This window comes from Chiloscyllium punctatum, chromosome 48 (assembly GCF_047496795.1).
Source record: "Chiloscyllium punctatum isolate Juve2018m chromosome 48, sChiPun1.3, whole genome shotgun sequence".
Lineage (NCBI taxonomy): Eukaryota > Metazoa > Chordata > Chondrichthyes > Orectolobiformes > Hemiscylliidae > Chiloscyllium > Chiloscyllium punctatum.
This window is the reverse complement of record NC_092786.1, coordinates 38,745,506-38,772,947: the sequence shown is the minus strand read 5'-3', so window position 1 is coordinate 38,772,947 and position 27,442 is coordinate 38,745,506. Positions and strand designations below refer to the sequence as shown.

Below are 27,442 nucleotides of genomic sequence, written 5' to 3'. Positions count from 1 at the left end.
AACAGCATCATCTCCAATTTCCCCTCCAAGCCACTTACCACTCTGACTTGGAAATATATTCTGGATTAGTGGTGCTGGAAAAGCACAGCAGTTCAGGCAGCATCCAAGGAGCAGTAACATCAACATTTCGGGCAAAAGCCCTTTTTACCTTGGGAATATATTGCTGTACCTTCATTGTTGCTGTGTCGACATCCTGGAATTCCCTCCCGAAGGGCAATTTGGGTCAACCTGCAGGATGTGTGCACTGCAATGGTTCAAGAAAGCAACTCATCATGGTCTTCTTCATGGCAATTAGGGTAGGGCAACAAATGCCCAAATTCGATGAGTGAATAAAACAGTTGTGAAACTTGAAAGGGTTCAGAAAGGATTTACAAGGATGTTGCCAGGGTTGGAGGATTTGAGCTATAGGGAGAGGCTGAACAGGCTGGGGCTGTTTTCCCTGGAGCGTCAGAGGCTGAGGGGTGACCTTATAGAGGTTTACAAAATTATGAGGGGCATGGATACGATAAATAGACAAAGTCTTTTCCCTGGGATTGGGGAGTCCAGAGCTCGAGGGCATAGGTTTAGGGTGAGAGGGGAAAGATTTAAAAGAGACCTAAGGGGCAACTTTTTCACGCAGAGGGTGGTACGTGTATGGAATAAGCTGCCAGAGGAAGTGGTGGAGGCTTGTACAATTACAACATTTAAAAGGCATTGGATGGATATATGAATAGGAAGGGTTTGGAGGGATATGGGCTGGGTGCTGGCAGGTGGGACTAGATTGGGTTGGGATATCTGGTCAGCATGGATGAGTTGGACGAAAGGATCTGTTTCCATGCTGTACATCTCTATGACTCTTATGATTTATTTTCCTCTTAAGTCAGTAGGTAATGGATTTATTACACAACCCAGAACTTGAACACATATTCTAGAGCAGATTCTTTAAAACAAAAACAAAGATGCTGCTGCAGATATGATGTTTTCAAAATACGTAAGCTACGCTCAGTTGGCAGTCTTTCCTGTCAATCACAAGACACCTGGTTCAAGTCCCACTTCAGGACTTGAGCACAGAAATCAAGACTGTTCCCTGAAGAGTTTCTCAGGGCACTGTACCCCATGCTTATTACTCTAGGTTTACAGTGGTTATCATCGCAATGTATTTCTGAATCCTTGTTGTTTCCAAACTAGCTGTTGTTTAAAATTCAAAACAAAATTTGTGAATGTGACACATGTATCTGAATGGAAGAGGAAAGTTGTTCCATTGAACTGTAGAGGAGCGTGTGTTTTGACCGAAAATTATCTATTTAAATAATGCAATGTTATTTTCCTTTAAATTGTTTTAACTTGTACCATTGAAGTAATTACAGAGACTCACCAGAAGCGTTGCCAAAGGAACCCCATCAACTGTAAAGTGTGTCTCAACCAATCGGAGCGGCTCTTATTGTGTGGTGAGAAAAGGCGCCCAACAGCGTTTCCAGGGTAAACAGTCCGCATCACGGGGGAGAGCTGCTGGGTTGTTTGTAGCTGCAGAAATTATAATTTCTAAAACACGGTCACACACTATCACTGTAAAAGATGGTAAGTGTTGATTGGGGAGTGTGATATCGTCAGTATGTATTGACATTTCACGGTTCTGCTCATTGTTGACTCGAATTACTTGCGTGGGGCCCGGTCAAGATCTCAAAGTTATCTTACTGACGTTAGTGCTAAGGCTTTGATGTTGAGCAAATTTTAAATATCTGCTCCAAAAGGCAGCTGGTGCCCTCTGGTGACAGTGTTCATAAAGTGAGAAGATTCGGGAGTTTTCTTCGCGCAGATGGTGCTGAGTTTCTCCAGCATTTTTCTGTTTTTGTGTGAGAAGATTCGGGTTGCTGCATCGTCGGCCAAATTCGGTACCCATGAGGATGGCCTCAACCGGAACCTTGGATTCATGTTATACTACAGGTGACCCCACTCCACGATACACTCTTTCTCACACACTCACACTCTTACATTCTGACACACTCACGCAGACCCTCTCTCATACACCTCCCACATGCACCCTCTCACAGGCTCATACCCCATCACATACACTCACACACAGTTTACTAAACTTGCACACACATAAACACACCCTCATGTGCACTCACACTCACACAATTGTACTCAAATGCAAATGAACTCACTCTGTCTCTCTCTCCTGCACATGCACACACAAAAGTTTATGGGGTGAATTTGTATTTGCAGAATTATATTTGCAGATACATCCTACTTTGCTGAAAAAATGCAGAACCTGCAAACAGTTAATGCAGGCAGTCAATCCATGTAATATTTGTAAGTTCCATTTTTGAAATTGGGACACAGACTCTAACTTCACACATTTAAGGTATTCTCTGAGCTGAGTTGTCACCTTTTGTTATAAAACCTTAAATTATCTTGAGAATGTGATTTAAAAGAAGTTCTGGGATTTACATATTAAAGAACTGAAATCAGCAAATCCATTGTAAAAGATTAATAACTTAACAAGATTTGTTCAATGTATTATTGTATCACTAATCTTTTTCTATAAATTCTGTCTTATGGTCCTGCTTCACAACCACCTGATGAAGAAGCAGCGCTTTGAAAGCTAGTGCTTACAAATAAACCTGTTGGACTATAACCTGGTGTTGTGTGATTTTTAAACTTTGTCTACCCCAGTCCAATACCGGTTCCTTCAAATCATGCATCATAGGACCCATGATCCTGCTGGCCCAATCTTTCCTGAATTCCTATGAAACCAGTTAGGGCACTTTCCTAATCCAAAACCAAATAAGAGGTTGTACCAGGAACCTGTAAAGCTCACCTACTATTTGGGAAAGCCTATCTTGATCAAGAGACGATGTTGAGATGCTTATATGATTTCTGCCACAACCACTCCCTTTAGTTGCTTGTTGTTGGGTAGACCAGGATGGGTGAAGCTTTGGATTTGGTTCTACTTCCCCAAAATGGGTCAGCCAGTCTCTGGATGAGATTCACTCTTAACTTGAGCTTTGTTCTGGTGTACTAGAGGTGCTACAAGCATGCCAATGTACAGTCTACAGTGATGATAAACTATTTTTGGATTAGGTTGTTTGTGACTTTTCAGCCACAGGAGTGGATGTAAGTTCTCCTCAAAAAATGCAACTGATTGACAGCTAATGACATACCCCCAAGCCACAGCTTCAAAATAAACCATGCACTCAACTAAAATCCTATATTTCTTACCTGAACACATCACACCCTAAAATCTGACATCAGATCCCCTTCTCGATGGTGCACCTTCTGTTGACAGTAGACATCACCACCAGTAGTCTAATGAAACCTGCAATCTCATCACTTCCGTTAGTTTAACCTTCCTGGAAGATTCTGGACATGCTTATCCAGATGAGTGTGTGCCCGGGCTGATGTGGTAACTTGTGGAATTAGAGGAACAGCTCAAATTTTATCAATGGCCATCCAGGCCAGGTCATTGTCCACATATTTAACAGATGCCCTTGGAGATCCTTTCTTAGTGGCACCACACCATGCACATGATGTCATTAAAGCCTTCAAATGGATTGTCATCCTTGATATTAAATTATGTCTTTTTCTCCATACATACTTACTAAATATAGCCCTCACTTTTGTTGGCAGTTTCACTTTCATGATTCCTCATCTCTGATTTCCCCAACCTAGGCAGTGTTTTGGACCGCAACCCCGAAGTTTGATGCAAACAGAGATCGTAAGCCTGCACTGTGTGGGAGAGTATACAGAGGGCATTCCTTGAAACCACTTGGTGCAGCACCATCTTTTATTGAACCACTTGCCTATAGATTTATGCTTGCATCTAGGATTTCCTTTAATTTTTGCATGTTGCTTAGTCTTCTGCTTTAACTTTGGCAAAGACTACAAATTGAAACATTTTTTAATGTTTTGTAACATGTCTGGACATTTTGTCTACGAATGGTCAAACATTGGTTTATTTGGTCTTTTTATACAGTTGGTTCTGCAATAACGTGGTAGTTCTGTTCTCATGCAATCCTGTCTTGTAAGAAAATCATGTAATGGCAGCACCATTTAAACTAATGGAGCTGGAATCACATTATAACCAATACAGGCTTTGAAAGTTTACGCTTTAGAAACTGTGTCCCCAATTCGCGTTAAAGCAATGAAACGTGTGTTGTCGCAAAACTACCTGTATTTATTTTCATAATATTCCACTTCCACCTCTGACATATTTCGCACAAGTCTGCTTTTGGACCTGTGACCAATGCAGATGACCTAATGCCAAAAAAAGCATGTGCTTAGTAGACTTCAGGTGGGATTTGAACCTTTTCCTGACTGTTAGGAACTAGTCTGTAGAAAAAATAATGGGTCCATAAAACTATTTCACCTGATTTGCAATGTATGTATGGAGGATTGTTTATTTTCTTCTTATTTCGGTATGTAGCCATGCTAGTTTGGGTGCAAACATTTTACATATGTAAAAACTTTATATTCACTTGTAGACAATTAAATTCTCATTAATCCAGGGAATCAGTAGAATTACAGATACCATTGAAATGAATTTTGACATCTGAAGTTAACTTACTTTATTTTCTATATCTTGCAGACTGTGTTTGGAGGAGGGAATTCTTTATGTAATATACACTTATTTCTTTATAATTCACAGGCTTACTCTTGCCCAACTAAATTTGTGAAAAATCAAGAGAGTCTACCATTGGAAGATGACACTGAGATTGATGAGGATTCAGTGTTTGCACATTTTCTTCAAAAATTGGATAAAGAAAAGTCTATATTGTCCAGATTGAGGTCTGATGAACTGGCACCAATGAAGCGGTTCCAAAGGATAATAAAGGATATAGAACAGGAGAAAATGATGGAAGAAGCAATTATAAAGGTAAAGAAATTACTAAAGTTCTTCATTATTCTTTCACAGTTTTAATTTATAGGGACTGTATCAATAATCTCAAATAGGGATCTCCTAATGTTTTGTGAGGAATTCTGTTGTTTTATAAAAAACTCATTCTCTTTAAGTATTTAGGCACTTATCATTGTTATTCTTGCTTCAACACAGCGTTCAGCTTCCTGTAAGTAAACAGGTGAGTGTGTTTACAATAATTAATTCTTGAGAAATTTGCATTCCCCAAATATATGTAAGCAGAAGGAATATCAAGGAGAAGGAGGAGACCAGGAAGATGATTTAGCGTGGCTTTTGCTGTTTTTAGAGGTGAAGAGTGAAGACACTTCAGGAAGGAGTTTCAGACAGTCGTACCACCTAAGAGGCAAAAGGGAAGGGGATGCATATGAATGAAAGGAACAACATTTTCTGGAGGACATTTGCCTTGCAGGAAATTGCAGAAATAGGTGTTTCAGGACTGTTAAAGTACAGAGGAACCTCGATTATCCGAACGAGATAGGCAGAAACTACTTCGTTTGGATAATTGATTATTCGGTTAATTGATTCAATGCCTTTCCTCTGGGGCTCAGAGTTTTGTATTAAGTCTGCTCACCGTCCAGAAGACTAGCAGCAGCACAGCACGCGCATGCCCTTGCCTGCCCCCAACACCACTCCCCACCTGCTCCCCAAACCCCGTCCAACACCATCTGCCTGCCCCAAACCCCGTCAACACTGCCCCCCCCCGCCCACCTCCGAACCCCGTCCAACACCGTCCCCCCGCCCACCTCCAAACCCCGTCCAACACCAACCTCCCTGTCCTTTCCCCACCCCCCAAAAACCTGTCCAACTCCACGCCCAAACACCGCCCCCATCTGCCCCCAACATCGCTCCCCTGCCCGACCCCAAACCCCATCCAATACTGCCCCCTACTGACTCCCTTGTCCACCCCCACCACTGCCCACCATCTGCCCCGAACACCACTGCCCACCCTCTTTTCCCCCCCCCCCCCGCCCCAGCTACCCCCACCGCCCGCCCCACCCTCATCACTCTGTCTGACACACACACACACAAGTTTACTGCAAGTTTGTCAGATTCCATCTCTGTCCTGTACAGGACAATATTGGAGAGATTATCTGAGAAGGGGGTGGGTGTTAGGGTACACGCCTGTATAGAACTTCAGGGAAAGTGTGGGGAGAGAGAGAGAGGGGGTGTGGGAGGTCAGTCATTTAGAGGTGGTACCTTTGCTCCCATCAGTCCAGGACTGTTCTTGGCAGCATTTTTAATCACTAACTAAAAGACATGATCAGTGTTGGACACATGTCTTTGATGTAATGTTTCTGTCGGGACCTTGAGATCTCCTTCGGATAATCCGATTTTTGGATAATTGGCATTTGGATAATCGAGGTTCTCCTGTAAATAAAAAGTCAAAAATTTTAAATGTAATGTGTTCAGGAATGAGAGCCAGTGTAGTTCAGCAAGGAAAGCGCTAATGGTTATGCAATACTTGGTGCAAGGCAGGACATGTCTAAGCACATTGTGTGCAGTTTGGACTTTATAAATGTTGGTGGATGGGAGAGAGAAGTAAGTGGTCAGATTTTGGTCAAACATGGGATAAATATTGCATACCATTGGCTTGCTGTGCGTCTATCATTCTAATGCTAGAGCTTCTACTATTGCCAGCCTGATGAATCACAGTACCAGTTTGATGGCTGGTAACTGCAAACCAGTTAGCTTAGCATCTGTCATTAAGGAAATGTTCAAGACTATTGCAAAGAATATAATAATAAAGCATTTATAAATATATAATGCAACCAGCAGAGTTAGCTTGGCTTCATGATGAGGAAATCATGTCTCAAAAATTGATCTTTGAGGAATTCTTCGAGGAAATAACAGGCAGAATAAATAAAGGGCAATCAGTAGCTGTAATGTATTTGAATTTCCAAAAGGCATTCCTAAGTTACCGCACAAAAGGCTTCTTAAGAGCCCATGCCATTGGGCATTGTATATTAGCATGAATAGAGCATTAGCTAATTAATAGAAGGCAGAGAGTTGGGGGTAAAGGGGATCCTTGCAGTTGGTAACTATCAACTAGTGGAGTGCCATAGGGATCAGTGCTGGGCCCACAATTATATTCAATATTTTTAAGGACTTGGATGAGGTAAGTAAATGTACTATTGTCAAGTTTGAGGATGACACAAAAATAGGTAGGGAGACAAGTACTGAGGATGACAGAGTCTTGAGAGGGATAGATACAGGGTATATGAGTGGGCAGATAGGGGTCAGGAGGGAAATATATTTCTGGTGGTGAGGTCTGACTGTACGTGGCAGAACTGGCAGAGGATAATGTGTTGTATCTGCAGAAGCCATTCCTTCCGCAACTCCCTTGTTAGGTCCACGCCACCGCAACCCATCCTCCACTCCCAACACTTTCCCTTGTCATCGCGAGAGGTGTAAAACCTGTGCCCACACCTCCCCTTTGCCCCGCCCCTCACTTCCACCAAGGTCCCAAAGAATCCTACCACATTCAGTAGAGATTTTTCTGCACATTAAAACACCTAATTTACTGTGTCAGTTGCTCTCGATATGGTCTCCTCTACATTCAGAAGACGAGGCGCCAAATTGTGGAACATTTCAGCGAACATCTCTGGGGTACACACACTCAACAACCCCACCGTCCTGTGGCTGACCACTTCAACTCCCCCTCCCAGTCCACCAAGGACATGAAAGTCCTGGACCTCCTTCACTACCAAATCCAAGCCACCTGATGCCTGGAGGAAGAACACCTCATCTTCCGCCTTCGGGCCCTCCGCTCACACGGCATCAATGATGATTTCACCAGTTTCCTCATCTCCCCTCCACCCCCCACCACCTTATCACAGATCCAACCCTCCAACTCGGCACCAACCTCTTGAATTGTCCTACCTGTCCACCTTTCTTCCCACTGATCAATTCCGACTTATCACCGTCATCCCCCACCTTCATCTATGTATTGCTTTCCAAGCTACCTCCCCCTCAGTCCCCTTGGGTCCCCCGCCCACATTGCTGATAAACTGCTTATGCTTGAAACGCCGACTCTCCTGCTCCTTGGATGCTGTCTGATCTACTCTGCTTTTCCAGTGCCATACTTTTTGACTGATCTCCAGCATCTGCAGTCCTCGCTTTCTCCTTCATCCTAGGCTTGCAAGTATCCTTGAAGCAGAGATTTGGCTATACTTTTTGGTGTTCTGGCTCCGGTTGGCTTGCTATATTGAAATATAATTATATATCCATCCTGTTCCCAGTGAACTTTCAGCTTCATTGTTTCGAGTGCATTCTGGTCTTCTATGAAATGGACAAAAACAGGAATGCAACAGTACTGTTTAAGGCAAACATCCCAAAGTATGTTAGAAGTCATCACTAGAAGTGAGTTTACTGGCTTGGGTACATTTGCAGGGTAGAAGATACATTTATACGAAAATAATCTATGAATGTATGTACGTACATCAGGTCTTTCCATTTCTTCCAGCCAGTAGCCTTCCGTGCTTTGAGATATTGTAGAGATGTAGAAAAACAAAGCCTTCCTTTATGCTAATTCTGATCTTCTGTATGACAATAGTTTTGTAAGTTCATATAATCTAAAATTAGTATTTTGCTCTTTGAAAGACAGCGAGTGATGAAAGTCTGAAATAAAGTCAGAAAATGCTGAAAAAACTCAGTAGGTTAGGCAATATTAGTGGACAGAAAAACAAGTTAGCATTTTGGATCAATCCTCCTTTATCAGAATATGATTGCCATGCTGCAAAGAATGTTTTTTGACCTGTTTGAAGAATAGAGTTTTCTTATATTTTCATATTTGGCGAAGCACAGTCTGGAATCTTCATTTTGTAGTTGCTATTAGAATAGAGATTTAATGCTGAAAGGAGAATTAAATTATAATGCTTCCTTTATTTAAAAAAAACAGAATTTTAACCTTATAAATTTATACTGTTAGTATGGAGTGTTTTGAAAAGAAGAATAATAAAAATGTTAAGCTCTGTAATTGGTAGCCTCGCATCTTGAGGTACAGCATATGTTTATGTCCTTGGTTAAGAATAAAGTTTCCAATAGGATTTACTGACTGATCTGCTACAGATGGTCATTCTATAACTGAATTCATTTTGAGAATAAAATGCAGGGAAAAATGATTCTACAGCATCCCCTGTTTTGTTAAACAATATTTATCAATACAGGCTTGAGTTGTGGTTGTTTTGAAGTTCAAACAGGGAGGGTGATGGCCTAATGGCATTATCACTCGACTATTAATGCAGAAATCCAGTTAATATTCTGGGGATTCGAGTTTGAATCCTACCATCACAGATGGTGGAATTTGAATTCAATAAAAAATACCTGGAATTAAGAATCTGCTAACCATTGTTGATCATTGGAAGAACCTTTCTGGCTTGCTAATGTCCTTCAGGGAAGGAAATCTACCATCCTCACCTAGCTGGCCTACATATAATTCCACACTGAGAGCAATGTGATTAATTCTTCACCAGCCCTTTGGAATGGCCTAGCAAACCACTCAGTTGTATCAATCACTATGTAGTCTCAAGAAGGAATTGAAACTGGACAGACCACCTGACATTGACTTAAGCAGTGGAAACAACAATGTGTTGACTCTGTAAAGTCCTTCTTACCAACATCTGGGAGATAATGTCAAAATTGGGAGAGCTGTCTCACATACTGGTCAAGCAACAGCCTGGCATAGTCATACTCACAGGATCATAGACACCACCATCACCATCCCTAGATATGTCCTGTCTTACCAGCAGGACAGACCCAGCAGAGGTGATGGAAAAGTGGCATACAGTTGGTAGAGTGGGTTACCCTGGTAGTCCTCAACATTGTCTTTAGATCCCATGAAGTCTCATTGCTTCAGGTCAAATCCTGGCAAGGAAACCTCATGATAACGATATGCTTTCCTCCCTCAGCAGATGTTGAGGTACTCATCAGTACTCTTCCATGTTGGACAACATTTGGATTATATACTGAGATGACAAGGAGATTTCTGGGTGGTGGATTTCAGTGTCCACCACCAAGAATGGCTCAGCAGCAGCAAATTAGTTCGAGCAGTTCAGGTTCTAAAGGTCCTGGCTGTTGGGTGGTGAGGGAACCAACAAGATGGGAAAAACATACATGATCTCATCCATACCAATATGATGCTGCAGATGCAACTGTCCATGACAGTAGACATAAGAGCAACCATTGCAGAGTCCTGTAGAGACAAAGTCCCGCCTTCACATAAGAATAATCTGCATCATGTTGTGTGACAAAGTAGTATACAGTTGGTAGAGCCAGTGGTAAACCTCCTGATAACTGTGTGCTATCCTTCCTCAGCAGATGTTGAGGTACTCAACAGTAGTGGTATACAGTTGGTAGAGTGGGTTACCCTTATAGTCCTCAACATTGATTTTGAATCCCATGAAGTCTCATTGCTTCAGGTTAAACCCTAGAAAGGAAACCTCCTGCTGATAACCATGAGTCCCACAAATATCCCCATCCTCCATGATGGAAGAGCCAAACACATCAGTGCAAAAGAAAAGTTGAAGCATTCTCTGCAATCTTCAGCCAGAAGTACCAAGTGGATGATGCATCTCAGTCTTCTGCTGTGGTCCCCAGCATCACAGATGCCAGTCTTCAGCCAATTAGATTTTCTCCACGTGATGTCAAGAAATAGTTGGAAGCACTGAATACTGCAAAGGCTACGGGCCTGATAACATTCCAGTAAAAACACTGAAGAATTGTGCTCCAAACTTGATGTTCCCTAAGCCAAGCTGTTCCAATACAGTCACAATACTGGTATCCATGGGCAGATGTGGAAAGTTGAGCAGGTATGTCCTGTACACAAAAAGCAGAACATACCCAACTCAGCCAATTACTGCCCCATCAGTCTACCCTCCATCAGCAAAGTGACGGAGGGTGTCATCACCAGTGCTATCGAGCAGCACCTACTCAGCAATATCTTGCTCAATAAAGCCCAGTTTGGTTTCCACCAGGGCCACTCAGCTCCTGATCTCATCACAGCCTTGGTGCAAACATGGACAAAAGTGCTGAATTCCAGAGTTGAGGTGAGAATGATAGTCCTTGACGTCAAGGTCACAATCGACTGAGTATGGCATTAAGGAGCCCTAGTAAAACTGGAATCAGTGGGAGACGGGGTCAAGCTCTCTCCTGTATGGACTTGTACCTGGCAGATAAAAAGATGATTGTGGTTATTGGACGGCCTTCATCTCAGCTCCAGGGTATTTCTGCAAGAGTGCCACAGGGTGCCATCTTTAGCTTCTTCATTAACGGCCGCCTTTCCATCATAAGGTCAGAAATGGGGATTATTGCCAAAGATTGCAAAACGTTCAGCACCAGTTACAACTCTTCAGATATTGAAGCAGTCCATATTCAAATGCAACAAGATCCTGACAATATCCAGACTTGGCTGACAAGTGGCAAGTAAACGTTGTACCAGACAAATACCAGGCAATGACCGTCTCCAATAAGAGACGATCTAACCACCCTCCCCATGACATTCAATAGTGTTATCATCACTGAATCTCCTGCTATCAACATCCTGGGGGTTACTGCTGATCAAAAGCTCAACTGGACTGGCCATATATATACATTAGCTACAAGAGTAGCTCAGAGGCAAGGAATACTGTGGTGAGTAACTCACCTGACTCACTAAAGTCTACCTACCATGTGCAAAGCATAAGGCAGGAATGTAATGCAATACTCCCCACTTGCCTGGATGGATGCAGATCTAAGAACACTCAGAAGCTGGACACCATCCAGGACAACACTGCCTATGTGGTTAGCACCACATCCATAAGCATCCAATCTCTCCACCAATGACTCAGTAGCAGGAGTGTGTGCTATTTACAAGATATGCTGCAAAGTTTCACCAAAGATCCTTTCACAGCACCTTCCAAACCTCCAACCACATCCTTCCAGAAGGACAAGGGCAGCAGATGCATGGGAACACCACCACCTGCGAGTTCTCTGCCAAGCCACTTACTACCCTCACTTAGAAATATTTCACAACTCCTTCACTGTTGCCTGGTCAAAATGATGGAATTTCATCCATAAGAGCAACATGGGGAAACCTATAGTATGTAACTGCAGCGGTTCAAAAAGGCAGCTCACCACCACCTTCTCCAGGGCAACTAAAGATGGGCACTAAATGCTGGCCAACCAGCAACACCCATGTCCCACAAGTGGATGAATAACTTTTATAGTGCTCAGGTAGAGAAAGCTCTTGAGCAGCTTATCAACTTGAAAAGCTTCATGTGTCATTTAACTCTTAATATCTAGTTGTTGGAAAGGGTTCCTTAGTTAGCAAAACTGATGAAGCTACAGTATTAGCTGCATCAGCAAAAGGAATAAAATAATTTGTTTAATTTGCCAATGTAATTTATCATTTGAGTCTTGAATTGTTGCACTTTCCATTGAGCAAATTGATTGATAAAGAACCATCAAGGCTGGTGTGAAAAATCCTCAGCAGCCAATGAGGTGCTGGAGGGTAATTGAAGAAAAAAAATCAAATGATAGCAACCCAGTTTTATTTGTGCCTCCATTGCATTAATGGGATGCTTTATAGAAAATATGCTGCTGCTTTCTAATTTTTGTTTTTAAAATAAATTCTACTATCCCTTTTTTCAGCATTAAGTGGGAAGGACCTGTTGGTTGAAACGGCCTATTTCTGTGTTGTAAATGCTTTGTAATACTACAAGGCAAAGGTTACATTACTTTCAATTTTTAAAAGTAAATGAAACTCAGGAGAAAAAATTATAATGAAACCCTCCATACCTTCATATTAGTGGATTTTAGAAATTGGTTGATAACTTAAATACCCAAATGTGGGTCATGCATGTATGGAACACCAATCCCTAGGCAAGGAGAAAAAGATAATTTACTGAATAAATTTTGAGTTTAGTTCTAAGGTTGAGTTATTTCAAATGCAGTGTTGTTTTGCTCAAAGCTGTGAAAATTCAAGCAAAGAACTATGGAGATTGAATTGCTGAGAAGAAGTTCTGCTATATAAATATTTCAATTTAACTTATTATTCAATAAAACAAAATGTAGTTCATGTGCAGACATGTATAAATTAAGTTGCATTGATCACTAGTAACATTCATATGTGATTCTCCTGCTTTACTTGCCTGACTATTTCTAATAGACTATTTCTAATATTTGTAATAGGCAGAAAAAAGAAAAATATTGAAGGCAAAACAATTAGAACAAGAGGAGAGAATTGCCAAGGAACTAGAAAGAATAAAATATGAAAATCTAAAAGATGAAAAAATGAGACAGCAAGTCAGAGAAAACAGGTAACAGAGAAGCATGTCAAATTTATATATTACCTCATCACTTGCTATAAATACCCCACAACTAATTAATTATCTTTTGGAAGGTAATTCACTGTTGTGAAAATTAAGGAAATCCCTAAGGAATTTTTTTGAGTGACCAGAAACATATTATTAATATACTGAAGAGAAAATAAATCTATATTTTTCCTTTCTCAGATTAGCCTTGACCACAAATCAAACTAGATTCCGAAAGTGAAAGTTACCATAGTCCTAGAGGACCATATACTGCTCTGTCAATAGAGAGAGAGAGAGAGAGAGAGAGAGAAAGCAAGAGGACTGGTGGTGGGTTTAACCAGAGGATGACCATGCCTCAGGTGAAGGGTAAGGTTGAGGAGGCAGAGAATTTGTGGTGACTTTAGACAGGATGAGAATTGAATCACACTGTTATTACCACTCCTGCATTGCAAACCAGCCATCCAGCCAACTGAACTTACTGGCTCCCCAGTACTAGATTATAGATTGATTCATGAATAAGTATTAAATGTAAGATTTTGGCTCTTTCAAGCTGTCTGACCTGGGTATTTCCATCATTTTCTGGTTTTAATTCAGTTTTCCAGCATCTGCAATATTTTGCTTTTTATTAAATACAAAGCAGCAATAGTACTGCAATTGCTATTTTCATCTTTTTTTAAACTTGTTGCATTGCTACCCATTTTGTGTAAACAATCATCCCCTTTGAAATTTAATCACTCCTACAGTCCATCCCATTTCAGACCTTCACGTTTCAATTACCTTATCTCTCATGCTTCAACAGTTGAGCAGATACAAGCCTTGCTTGTTGAACCTTTCCTTGTAAGACAACCTGCCCATTTCTGGTGTTCGTCTAGTAAACGTTCTCTGCACTGCACCTATATCCTTCATTAAATAAAGGTACCAATACTGTGCACAGTTCTCTGCCTGTAATCTCAGCAGTGCCCTGTGAAATATTCACTGTGGAGACTTGTTTGTTGGCTGTGACTGGTGCAATATGGAACTAAATCATTTCTGATAGACAAATAAACTTCAGCCCAATATACCATTTCAAAGTGAAGCTAGTGTGACTATGACACTTGGTCTACTTTTCATTGTTTTTATGTTCTTACTAATTCTTGTGTTTTTGCATATCTAATTCAGTGTTGAGCTTCGTGAGTTGGAAGCCAAATTGAAGGCTGCTTATGTGAACAAAGAAAGAGCTGTCCAGATAGCTGAAAAAGAAGCAAATCGTTTAGAGAAGATTGTAAGTGCTCTGCTTATTGTGTGTCAACAGTTTAATAAGATCAGCTCAAAAATAGGGTCCTGCATGACTATTAGCTTTTATGTTACAAGGCCAGAAATCACCTATATTTGATCCCTTTACTGACTGCCTGTTTATGCATACATATTATGTTGCATGCTTCTTTGTATACTGCTGGCAAGTCCAGGGAGTTATTCTTCAAATTTATTTTCACAAGGTTTTGGGTCACATATTCTAACAATGTATCATAGTCCATATTAGTTCCATGCATTGCTCAAGTAAATGCTAATTCTTAAGTAATTCTACTCACCCTCATCCTTTTTGCCATTTTAATTTTTTTAACTTTAATCTTACTTGTAATTTATTTCTAACTAATTTTATCCCCTACGAAACCTTTTGAGATTAAAATATTTTCCAATTTTTCTTAGTCACCACGATCCGTTCTAGAAATTGAACTTCCATATCCACATATGTGTGATTTGGGTTCCAAAAGATAGTCTTTCAGTAATCAATTTTCATACTTTGATAAAGTGGTACTCAAATAAAGCTGTGGCAGTTTTTGTTTACTTGCCAGATATGCTTCTGTAATGCTTAAAGTTATGGATTATGCACAGTTTATAATTGTGTTCACTAAAATTGATTTTTGTCAAGAGCTAAAGCATGGTTGATTTGGAGAGGGTGGGCAAGGCGGTGAAAGCTGCAGGTTCTGGAGTCATAGATATAGTTGTGCTCTTCACTAGAAACGAGAGGCTGAGATTGCTAAATTGATGAAGAAAGAGCATGAAAAAGCCACAGCAGAGGAAATGAAGGAGGAACAAAAACGTCATGCAAAAGCTGTAAAATATCAGAAGGAGCTCGAAGAGCAAGTTGATCAAAATGAACAAAGGAGACAGGAAGCATATGATGAATTCCTAAAAGATAAACTGAGAGTTGATGAAATTGTAAGAAAGATCTATGAAGAAGATCAGAGGTAGACTTTCTCTAATTAGCATATCTTGAATTTTATCCATAATATAGTTTTAATAAAATTAATATGTATTCTTCTGTATGAGTAATCTCTCTCTCTCGCTCTCTCTCTTGCTCTCTCTTTTCTCTCCCCCCCACCCTTCCCTTTCTCCCCCCCCAACCCTTCCCTTTCTCCCCCCCCCACCCTTCCCTCTCTCTCTCCCCCCACCCTTCCCTCTCTCTCTCCCCCCACCCTTCCCTCTCTCTCTCCCCCCACCCTTCCCTTTCTCTCCCCCCCCACCCTTCCCTTTCTCTCCCCCCCCACCCTTCCCTTTCTCTTCCCCCCCACCCTTCCCTTTCTCTTCCCCCCACCTTTCCCTTTCTCCCCCCACCCCCCCCACCCCCCCCACCCTTCCCTTTTCCCCCCACCCTTCCCTTTTCCCCCCACCCTTCCCTTTTCCCCCCACCCTTCCCTTTCTCCCCCCACCCTTCCCTTTTCCCCCCACCCTTCCCTTTCTCCCCCACCCTTCCCTTTCTCCCCCCACCCCCCGCACCCTTCCCTTTCTCCCCCCCTTCCCTTTCTCCCCCCCCACCCTTCCCTTTCTCCCGCCCTACCCTTCCCTTTCTCCCCCCCTTCCCTTTCTCCCCCCCCCTTCCCTTTCTCCCCCCCTTCCCTTTCTCCCCCCACCCGCCCGCCCCACCCTTCTCTATCTCCCCCCATCCCCCCCACCCTTCCCTTTCTCCCCCCACCCCCCCACCCTTCCCTTTCTCCCGCCCCACCCTTCCCTTTCTCCCCCCCCCCCTTCCCTTTCTCCCGCCCCACCCTTCCCTTTCCCCCCACCCTTCCCTTTCTCCCCCCACCCTTCCCTTTCTCCCCCCACCCTTCCCTTTCTCCCCCCACCCTTCCCTTTCTCCCCCCACCCTTCCCTTTTCCCCCCACCCTTCCCTTTCTCCCCCACCCTTCCCTTTCTCCCCCCACCCCCCGCACCCTTCCCTTTCTCCCCCCCCTTCCCTTTCTCCCCCCCCCCCCCCTTCCCTTTCTCCCCCCCTTCCCTTTCTCCCCCCACCCGCCCGCCCCACCCTTCTCTATCTCCCCCCATCCCCCCCACCCTTCCCTTTCTCCCCCCACCCCCCCACCCTTCCCTTTCTCCCCCCACCCCCCCACCCTTCCCTTTCTCCCGCCCCACCCTTCCCTTTCTCCCCCCCCCTTCCCTTTCTCCCGCCCCACCCTTCCCTTTCTCCCCCCCCTTCCCTTTCTCCCCCCCACCCGCCCGCCCGCCCCACCCTTCTCTTTCTCCCCCATCCCCCCCCACCCTTCCCTTTCTCCCCCCCACCCTTCCCTTTCTCCCCCCACCCTTCCCTTTCTCCCCCCACCCTTCCCTTTCTCCCCCCACCCTTCCCTTTCTCCCCCCAACCCCCCACCCTTCCCTTTCACCCCCCACCCCACCCCCACCCTTCCCTTTCTCCCCCACCCTTCCCTTTCACCCCCCACCCCACCCCACCCTTCCCTTTCTCCCCCCACCCTTCCCTTTCTCCCCCCACCCTTCCCTTTCTCCCCCCCCACCCTTCCCTTTCTCCCCCCCACCCTTCCCTTTCTCCCCCCCACCCTTCCCTTTCTCCCCCCCCACCCTTCCCTTTCTCCCCCCCCACCCTTCCCTTTCTCCCCCCCACCCTTCCCTTTCTCCCCCCCACCCTTCCCTTTCTCCCCCCCACCCTTCCCTTTCTCCCCCCCCACCCTTCCCTTTCTCCCCCCATTCCCTTTCTCCCCCCACCCCCCCACCCTTCCCTTTCTCCCTTTCTCCCTTTCTCCCCCCCCTCCCTTTCTCCCCCCCCCCTCCCTTTCTCCCCCCCCCTCCCTTTCTCCCCCCCCCCTCCCTTTCTCCCCCCCCCTCCCTTTCTCCCCCCCCCCCTCCCTTTCTCCCCCCCCCTCCCTTTCTCCCCCCCCCTCCCTTTCTCCCCCCCCCCTCCCTTTCTCCCCCCCCCTTCCCTTTCTCCCCCCCCCCTTCCCTTTCTCCCCCCCCCCTTCCCTTTCTCCCCCCCCCCCTTCCCTTTCCCCCCCCTTCCCTTTCTCCCCCCCCCCTTCCCTTTCTCCCCCCCCCTCCCCCCCCCCTTCCCTTTCTCCCCCCCCTTCCCTTTCTCCCCCCCCTTCCCTTTCTCCCCCCCCCCTTCCCTTTCTCCCCCCCCCTTCCCTTTCTCCCCCCCTCCTTCCCTTTCTCCCCCCCCTTCCCTTTCTCCCCCCCCCTTCCCTTTCTCCCCCCCCCCTTCCCTTTCTCCCCCCCCCCTTCCCTTTCTCCCCCCCCCCTTCCCTTTCTCCCCCCCCCTTCCCTTTCTCCCCCCCCCTTCCCTTTCTCCCCCCCCCCTTCCCTTTCTCCCCCCCCCCCTTCCCTTTCTCCCCCCCCCCCTTCCCTTTCTCCCCCCCCCTTCCCTTTCTCCCCCCCCCCTTCCCTTTCTCCCCCCCCCCCTTCCCTTTCTCCCCCCCCCCTTCCCTTTCTCCCCGCCCCCCTTCCCTTTCTCCCCCCCCCCTTCCCTTTCTCCCCCCCCCTTCCCTTTCTCCCCCCCCCCTTCCCTTTCTCCCCCCCCCCTTCCCTTTCTCCCCCCCCCCCCCCTTCCCTTTCTCCCCCCCCCTTCCTTCTCCCCCCCCCCTTCCCTTTCTCCCCCCCCCCCCCCTTCCCTTCTTCCCTTTCACCCCCCCCCCCCTTCCCTTTCTCCCCCCCCCCCCCCCTTCCCTTTCTCCCCCCCCCCCCTTCCCTTTCTCCCCCCCCCCCCCCTTCCCTTTCTCCCCCCCCCCTCCCTTCTTCCCTTTCTCCCCCCCCCCCCCTTCCCTTTCTCCCCCCCCCCCTTCCCTTTCTCCCCCCCCCTTCCCTTTCTCCCCCCCCCCCCCCCCCTTTCTCCCCCCCCCCCCTTCCCTTTCTCCCCGCCCCCCTTCCCTTTCTCCCCGCCCCCCTTCCCTTTCTCCCCGCCCCCCTTCCCTTTCTCCCCGCCCCCCTTCCCTTTCTCCCCGCCCCCCTTCCCTTTCTCCCCGCCCCCCTTCCCTTTCTCCCCGCCCCCCTTCCCTTTCTCCCCCGCCCCCCTTCCCTTTCTCCCCCCTTCCTCCCCCCTTCCCTTTCTCCCATTCCCCTCCCCCCCTCCCCCTTCCCCTTCCCCCCCCCTCCTCTCCCCTTCCCCCCCCTCCTCTCCCCTTCCCCCCCCTCCTCTCCCCTTCCCCCCCTCCTCTCCCCTTCCCCCCCCTCCTCTCCCCTTCCCCCCCCCTCCTCTCCCCTTCTCCTCCCCCCCCTCCCCCTTCCCCCCCTCACCCCTCCCCCTCCCCCTTCCCCCTCCCCCTCCCCCTTCCCCCTCCCCCCTCCCCCTCCTGCTGCATCCTTTCAGTGCTGGTTGCCAGTGTTACTGCAATGCAAACTTTTTCTCCCTAAGCAGCCTGTAAATGAATTGAACAGGTACTATGATGGTTGTGAGTAGTTGGCAAATGCTGGATGCCAGTATCTGTAGAGTCATAGAGATGTACAGCACAGAAACAGACCCTTCGGTCCAACTTGTCCATGCCGACCAGATATCCCAACCCAATCTAGTTCCACCTGCCAGCACCTGGCCCATATCCCTCCAAACCCTTCCTATTCATATACCCATCCAGATGCCTTTTAAATGCTGCAACCCTTTGCATGAAAAAGTTGCCCTTTAGGTCTCTCTATCTTTCCCTTTTCACTCTAAACCTATGTCCTCTAGTTCTGGACTCCCCCACCCCAGGGAAAAGCCTTTGTCTATTTATCCTATCTGTGCACCTAGATAAGGGATCCGTTTGGTTGGTGCCCTGAGATGCTATATGGTACTTATCAATGTGGAGGCTGTTCACAACCAAAAGTGAGCTGAAGTTGCCAGATACCCATTCAGATTTCCTTGTTGAGATTTCTTGATGTGTAACTTGTTTAACATGTTTGGTAAGATAGGAAGCTAAACATTATTGAGGAGAGCTGTGCTATTTAAATGTGTTTAACAAGCAATAATCTGTCCTAATTGACAACTTACTGCTGTTTAGCAAGAAAGTCTTCTCCATGCTCAGCAAAGGCAAAACAAGTGCAGCAAAATGTTGCTCAGATTGCTGTAAGATTCTGCTCATGTGAATTGATCACATTGTCTCTTTACAAACAAATAATAAGTCCAGCCACTTTTCATATTTGTGTTGCAGTACTGACTGAGTTCTCAACTTTTAATAAATTAATATTTATGCTCCTAAATGATATTGGTTGTAATATTAGAAATGGATCTCTTGATGAGACTAATCACAATCACCACAGCTATTTAACTCAGTTATACTAATACAGGGACAGACAGCTGAAGATGGAGAAGAGGAGGGAAACTCAGAGGTACATTGAGGAATTCCAGAAGCAACGAGCTGAGTGGAAACAAATGGAACGTGAAAGAATGGAAGCAGAGAACAGACAAGTTAAGGAGTTCGCTAATGCACAACAAAGCAGGGAGGATGACCGAATGGCCAAAGTTCGAGAACGAGATGAACAGAAAAATATGTTGTACAAAAAGGTAACAAATTTGTTTACATTTCCAGTCTCCATACACATTTTCAAAATACTCCATCTCTTAAAATCCAGTTTCTAACAAGTAACTGGCCTGTTTTTCAGCTTGCTGCTGAAATTGAAAAGGAACGACAGGAGCGTGAAGAATTGGAGAATGTCCGACAAGAACTATACCTTGAAAAAGCCGAAGAGGCTCGCAGACAGCAAGCTATAGTTAGTATCAAAAATACTTTATGATAATTTTGTTTCTTAAATTAAAAGTTGCTTTATTTCTGGTAGTGTTACTATTAAGATGGTGCATTAAAAACGTTATAATTATCTTACACTGCAGTTAAAAAATAGATGTCAAATTGAGCCTGATAAACTTGTATCTTTTACTATCCTTGATATTTTCATCTCTAGGCAACATTTGGTTTGTTTAACTCAATAAAAACTCCGATCAGAGTTTGAAAATGTGTTGAAGTAAGTTGTCCATTACTTGGATCTAAATATCATATGTACTTTATTGGAAAATGCAGATTCAGATAATTGTTGTAAATCGCCATTACATTAGCATGCAAGAACTTAGTGCACATCATATGACTGAAAAGATTTCCTCCCTTTTTTAAAGTAACTTTTTTCTATAACTGTATAAGAATATTAATTTAGTGCAAAGATTGCAAGAGTAATGACGTGGATTTTGCAATCAGCAGAGAAGGAAAGCGTTTGCAATTTGTCATCATCAGCAGTCACTTGTTAATGAGAATACTTGTCCATGCAGGCAATTCTGTGTCTTTGGTCATGGATTGTTTGGCTACTTTAATGGCTTATGAGCTTGATTTTGGAGCTGCATCTCTGACCACATGTTTTGCAGGTGTTTCTGGGAGGTCAAAGTTGTCCTTGGCCTTGAGATCATTGACATCACTTTCTCAGATTCCTTTTCCATACGTCCTCTTGCCAATGGGTGTTCTTGAGAAATTGAATCTCTTCATACAAGGGTTTCCTCCAAGTTCTAAGTGACGGTCTCCCATACAGTGACATCTATGTTGCATTTCTTGAGTGAAGCCTTCGGGGCATCTTTTGAAATGCTTCCTTGGTCCTCCTCTAGTTTGAGTGCCTTCCTTCAGCTGAGCAAAGAAGATTTGCTGTGTTATCCAGAACTCAGGCATCCTGAGCATGTGGCGCCCAGCGGAGTTGGTTTTGGATGATTGTGGCCTCAATGTTGATGCTGTTGGCTGCTTCAAGGGAGCTGATGTTAGTATATCTTTCCTCGCAGTTGATGCAGAGACACTGTCTCAAACAGCATTGATGGTATTTCTCAAGGGTCCTGAGGTGGCACCTATACATAATACAAGTTTCAGAACCATGTAGACTAGTAGGAAGGATGACTAGCTTGTATGCAAGGATCTTGGTATCAGCATGCATGTCATGGTCGTCAAAGACATTCATCCTTAGGTGGCCAGAAGTGGCGCTTGCAGATTGAATGTGATATTGAATCTCCGCATTGATGTCAACCTTAGACGAGAGGTGGCTTCCGGGCTAGGTGAAATGTTTCACATTTGGGAGAATTTTACCATGAATCTTAATGGAGAGATGGATCAGAACTTGTCCTAGGACAAGTTCTAAACTATTTGAGTTGTCTTGAGGTTGAGGTAAAGGCCACTTTGGTATGCTTTCATGAAGACATTAAGTGCAGCTTGAAGATTCTGTTCTGAGGGAGCAGAAATGACATTGTCATCCACATACAGAAGTTCCACAAGTGAGTGGTAATTATTTTCTTCTTTGATTTCAGTCAGTTGAAGTTGAAAAGTTTTCCATCCATCCTGTAGGCAATGTCCACACTACCAGGAAAATTGTTCTTGAGATAAAGAATGGTGGCAATGAAGATGGAGGAAGGATGAAAACGATGAAGATGGAGGAAGGGTGAGGACAATGACACGCCCCTGCTTAAAGGATTTTGTTATATTAGTGTTGGTGAGGACTGTTGCTGACATCTTGTCGTGGTGTAGACAAAGGATATTGATGAACTTCATTGGACAGTCAACCTTTGAAGGTCTTTTATAGTCTTCCTGACTGAGTCAAAGCTTTGGTCAGAACAATAAAGACTATGTCGAGTAGCTCATGGTATTCCTGGAATTTCTCTTGGAATTGTCATGTGGTGAAAATTATGTCCATAGTTCCATGGTTTGGCTTTCAGGAAGGATTTCTTCAGAAATTGGGAGAAGAGGCCTAGTGAAGATTCAGATGATGGCCATCCCAGCCTTGGAGAGTAAGGAGATTCTTTGGTAGTTCCTACAATCCACTTCATCTCCTTTCTTGAAGGTGATGGCAATGGCAGCATCCTTGATGTTTAACAGGAATTTATTCTTTAATCACCTTCATCAAATTTTCAGGAACAGTTGATGGAGATGATGGGTAAGCTCTGCCCCTCCAAGTTGGAAAATCTCTGCTGGATCTGTTCTACCACTGCAGCTTTTCCATTTTTCGTGTGTCGAATGGCAGTTTTGACTTCTGACACACTAGATGGGAGTCTAAGATCATTTTTGATGAGGAATTGGGGGAATTTCCTCAAATGTTACTGTTGATGATTGATTGTATCATGGTTTAGAATTTTTGGAGTGTTCTCTCCATTATAGGTTGCTGTTTTCTTGCCTCTCAAAATGGTTCCATCCACTCTGCACCAGATTGGGGAAAATGGTGTTGGGTTCTGTATTGCTTTGGTGACATTGAAGAAACTCAGTGCTTGCTAGCAAGGAGATACAGCTTGTTTGTGTTCTCATTTCACCACTGATTCTTGATTTCCCTCATTCTTCTTTCTAACTCCACCGTTGCTGTTTGATGAGTTCTTCTCTTTGCCTCATTGTTGTTTAGCTAAGAATGGAGACCTTTCGTCTTCTTGATGAGGTCTCGGTTGATGTGGTTGTTCTTGTCAAACCAATCTTGTTTTTTTCCTGGTTTTGTAGCCAGTGTTTTTTTTTCCACAGCATGAGATGATGGCTATCTTCAGCTCTTTCCAGATTTCCTCCACTCCATTAAAAGTAACTGTTTGGAGATTTTGGTGAAGTCATTGTTGTAAGTTCGCTTGGCTCTTGAAGCCATTCAACATTGGGCTTGTTTCTGGACTGCTGCTACTTCAGCTGCTTCTGGTAGCATTTGATGGACATAGAGGAGTGGATGATCTGTCCAGCTGTTGTTTGCACTGGTCATCACTTTGGTGACGACATCCTTTTGGACTTGGGTTTGAACAATGACAAAGTTGATCGTGTGCTAGTGCTTTGATCATGGATGTCTCCAAAAAGTCTTGAACTTGTCTTTTTGGCAGAACAGTGTGTGGTGATGACCAGCTGTTGTGCACATTTGATGAGGAGAATCCCATCGGAGCTGCAATTCCTAATTTCTTCCTTTTCAGTAGTCCCTTTCCAAAGTTGTAAGATTGATCATTTGTGTGTGCATGATGCTTTTCTTAACAATAGAAGATTTCATTGTTATACTCCTAGTTTTTCATGTGAAATAAAGGTTTATGAAAACAATTTATGATTTTTCTTACAGGAGAAGTGACCTTCAGGCTTGGAATTCTATTCCCAACTACAATAGCAGCACACAATATTGCTTCACCTTGCTGTACAGTTAAGATTAAACTATAAGATAATGCAAAGATGTGTCACATTTTGACTTTTTTTTTTAACAGGCAGACAGGGAGAAGCAAATTAATCAGCGTCTTGAATTGCAGCAGACCTATCAAGACCAAATGGTTTTCAAACAGAAGCGTATGCAGGCAGAGAAAGAAGAAGAAGAAGAATTACGAAGGAAGATGATGGCTAAACTTGCAGAAGATGACCGCATTGAACAGATGAATGAACAGAAAAGACGTATGAAACAGCTTGAACATAAGAAGGCTGTGGAAAAAATCATTGAAGATCGACGTCAACAATTTGAAGCAAACCAAGTATGCAATATATATTATTTATAAAATGCCGTTGTGCCCAGTTGATAAACATTATGGAACTAAAGATTGTTCACAGTAAGGAACAAGCTAACAACTTGTTTATTTCCAAAGCCACTCAGTTAGCCTGACTTTTCCAGTAGCTTGCAAGTTTTCACATAACTGTATAGTTCCTTGTTGAAAATCATGAATTGAATATGTCTCCACCATATTCTGGCAATTCCGTCCAGATCCTAAATGTAGTGTTTTTATTTTAAATGTTTCCTTTCGTTCTTTTGCCATTCACCCTAAATTGGGTATCCTTTGGTTTTTGATCATTCTGGCAATGGGAATAGCTTTTCCTTATTTGTGTCCCGAACTCTTGTGATTTTGAAAACGTCTATCAAATCTCCTCTAAGCCTTCCCTCTGCTAAAGAAAATATTCTCGGTTCTCCAATCCATCTACATAACTGAAGTCTGTCATTCCCAGATACCTTCCTAACATCTTCACATTCTTCTTAAAATTTGGTGCACAGTACTCCATGTTCACATAACTAGCTGTATCTTCTGTTCTATGCTTGTATCTATAAACCCAGGATTCTTTATACCTTATTCACTGCTTTCTTAACCTGCCTACTGCCTTCGACGATTTGCATATATGTATACCTCTTTAGAATTGCATCGTTGATTTTAATATTGCCTCTCTTTTTACCAAGCAAAATGCTTTTGTTTATTATTTAACATTACTTAATTGCCCTTTTGTTTTAGCATTCTATTTTTTATAGCAAGGTTACTTCTTCATTATTCAAAATAGTCTACACCTGTAGAAGCGAACATGTTGGTGTATGTTTATCCAGAGGATCATTAGCCTCTATTTCTATCACCTCCAGTGAGGTGCCACCACTAGACGCGCATTCTCCTCCCCTCCCTTGTCAGTGGTCCACAGGGACCATTCCCTCTGGGACACTCTGGTCTATTCTTCTTTCACTTCTAACATGCTCACGGCCACAGCCTCATAGTATCTTCCCCTGCAACTGCTGAAGGTGTAACACCTGTCCATTTACTTCCTCCCTCCTCAGTATCCAAGGGCCCAAACATACCTTTCAGGTGAAGCAGCACTTTACGTGCATTTCACTCAATCTAGTTTACTGCATTCGCTGCTCACAACACTGTCTCCTTTACGCTGGGGAAATGAAGCATAGACTGAGTGACCGCTTCACAGAACACCTACGTTCTGTCCATAAAAAGACCCTGAGCTTCCAGCTGCTTGCCACTTCAACAGACTCCCCTGTTCCCTGGCCAACACCTCTGTCTCAGGCTTGCTGCAGTGCTCCAGTTAAGCTTAGCACAAGCTGGAAAACAGCACCTTATTTTCTGTTTGAGGACTCTGCAGCTTTTTGGATTTAATATTTAGTTCAATAACATTAGGGCTTGAGCTTTCCCATGTCTTTGCACCAAACTCCACACACCAGGCCTATTGTAACATAGTCTTCTATTGCACACAACCTATTGTTAACTACTAACAGTCCACATTAATAGCTATTCACCATCCTAGCCAGATCATTATCCACTCCTTTGCCTGTCCAACTATTCTCTCTTTGTATCTCCACCTATTGTTTGGTCCTTACCCCCTCCCCCCACCTTCTGCATATAAACCAATATTTTCTTAGCTACCATCAGTTCTGGGGAAGGGTCACTTGACCTGAAATGTTAACTTTGATTTCTCTCCACCAATGCTGCCAGCCCTCATGGAGTCATATAGATGTACAGCAAAGGAACAGACCCTTCAGTCCATCTCTTCTATGCCGACTAAATTAATCTCGTTCCATTTGCTAGCACTTGGCCCATATCCCTTTAAACGCTTTCTATTCATATACCCATCCAGATGCTTTTTAAATGTTGTAATTGTGGAGAAAGCGAGGACTGTAGATGCTGGAGATCAGAATAGAGAGCATGATGCTAGAAAAGCACAGCAGATCAGGCAGCATCGAAGGAGCAGGAGAATCAATGTTTCGTGCATAAGCCTTTCATTAGGAAATTCTGATGAAGGCCTAATGCCCGAACCATCAATTCTCCTGCTCCTTGGATGCTGACTGACCTGCTGTGCTTTTCCAGCACCACACTCTCGAAATGTTGTAATTGTACCAGCCTCCACCACTTCCTCTGACAGCTCATTCTGTACGTCCACCTTCTGAATGAAAAAGTTGCACCGCAGGTCCCTTTTAAATATTTTCCCCTCTGACCTTAAACATATGCAGTCTAGTTTTAGGCTACTCACCCTGGGGAAAAGAGCATTTCTGTTTTTATCCTGTCCACGTCCATCAAAATTTTATAAATCTTTATAAGGTCACCCCTCAGCCTCTGACGCTCCAGGGAAAATAGTCCCAGCCTAATCAGCCTCTCCATTTAGCTCAAACCCTCCAATTCTAGCAACATCCTTGTACATCTTTTCTGAACCATTTCAAATATGACATTATCCTTCCTCTTGCAGGAAGACCAGAATTGCATGCAGTATTCCAAAACCTGCTGAGCTTTTCCAGAAATTTTTGTTTTTGTTGGTGTATATTAGTGTTTTTGTATGTCACTTTATACTCAGACCAACATTTCAGTACTGTTTCATTTAGAAATGTGACTTGTCACTAAGTTCAGTCAAAGCCATGGTACTCCATATTGCATCCTGCGTCTTAAATATAAGTCCGGGAAATCGTGTGTTCTGCATACATACAGTTTAGTACATTTTGATTAATGAGTTTTAATACTCTATAGCAACGGGAATTTGAAAGACAGTATGAAGAAGAAAGGAAGAAGGCAGCTCTCCAAGTCATCATTGAAGAAGAAAGGCAGAAACTTCTCAAAGAACATGCCAGCAAGCTATTGGGTTACCTTCCAAAGGTATGTGTAGTAAGAAATGTTACCAGTTTAAGAACTGAATTATAGAACTTTCATTAATTTAGTATTGTACTTGGATTATACTGTGTAGAAAAGGTAACAACAGAGGAGTAGCTGTGAACGTTTATTTATCACTTGTCTGTGGAACATTCTCCCAGACCTTGAACAGCTGAAACCCCAACCATTATGGATGAATTGAATTACACCTTTTAATGCTAGCATTGCCGGACAGTGCAAGTTATAGGAAGTTCAGTTTTCTGGCTCAAACTACTAAGGATGAATCTCCAGAGTCATAGCGCCATAGAGATCTACAGCACAGTAAAAGACCATTTGGCCAATTGTGTCTGTGCTGGTCGAAAACAACCACCTAACTATTCTAATCCCATTTTCAAGCACTTGGCCTGTAGCCTTGAGTGCCTTGGCATTTGTAAGTATACATCTCAATACTTCTTTAAATATTATAAGAGTTTATGCCTCTACCACCCTTACAGGCAGTGAGTTTCAGATTCCTACCATTCTCAAGGTGAAAAGTTTTTCATCACATTGTTGTTCTTGTTTTAGGTATTTCTACCTGTGTATGGTGCTGTCTTGTTATCATCTTCCACCATATGCACTAGTTGTGCAGTCAACAGCAACAACTTGTTTTTATATAGTGCCTTTTAATACAAGTTCCAAAGTGCTCCATTTTAGTGTTATAAAACAAAACATGGCACTGAATCTCACAAGCAGATGTTAGGA

The 27,442-nt window shown here is 44.0% G+C and overlaps 1 protein-coding gene across 3 annotated transcripts in view; it reads left to right on the top strand.

The window, feature by feature from the left end:
* The first annotated feature begins 1,411 nt into the window (after positions 1–1,411).
* Positions 1,412–27,442, top strand: part of mns1 (meiosis-specific nuclear structural 1) — a 53,623-nt gene continuing 27,592 nt past the window's right edge. Inside the window, exons 1-9 of one of the 3 annotated variants that reach the window (XM_072564989.1) lie at positions 1,412–1,557; positions 4,628–4,855; positions 13,064–13,191; positions 14,344–14,446; positions 15,184–15,413; positions 19,705–19,921; positions 20,020–20,127; positions 23,582–23,839; positions 26,582–26,707. In XM_072564989.1, the coding sequence (XP_072421090.1) occupies positions 1,555–1,557; positions 4,628–4,855; positions 13,064–13,191; positions 14,344–14,446; positions 15,184–15,413; positions 19,705–19,921; positions 20,020–20,127; positions 23,582–23,839; positions 26,582–26,707 (1,401 nt within the window). In that variant the 5' untranslated portion in view covers positions 1,412–1,554. The other 2 variants (XM_072564988.1, XM_072564990.1) reach the window with 2 other exon arrangements.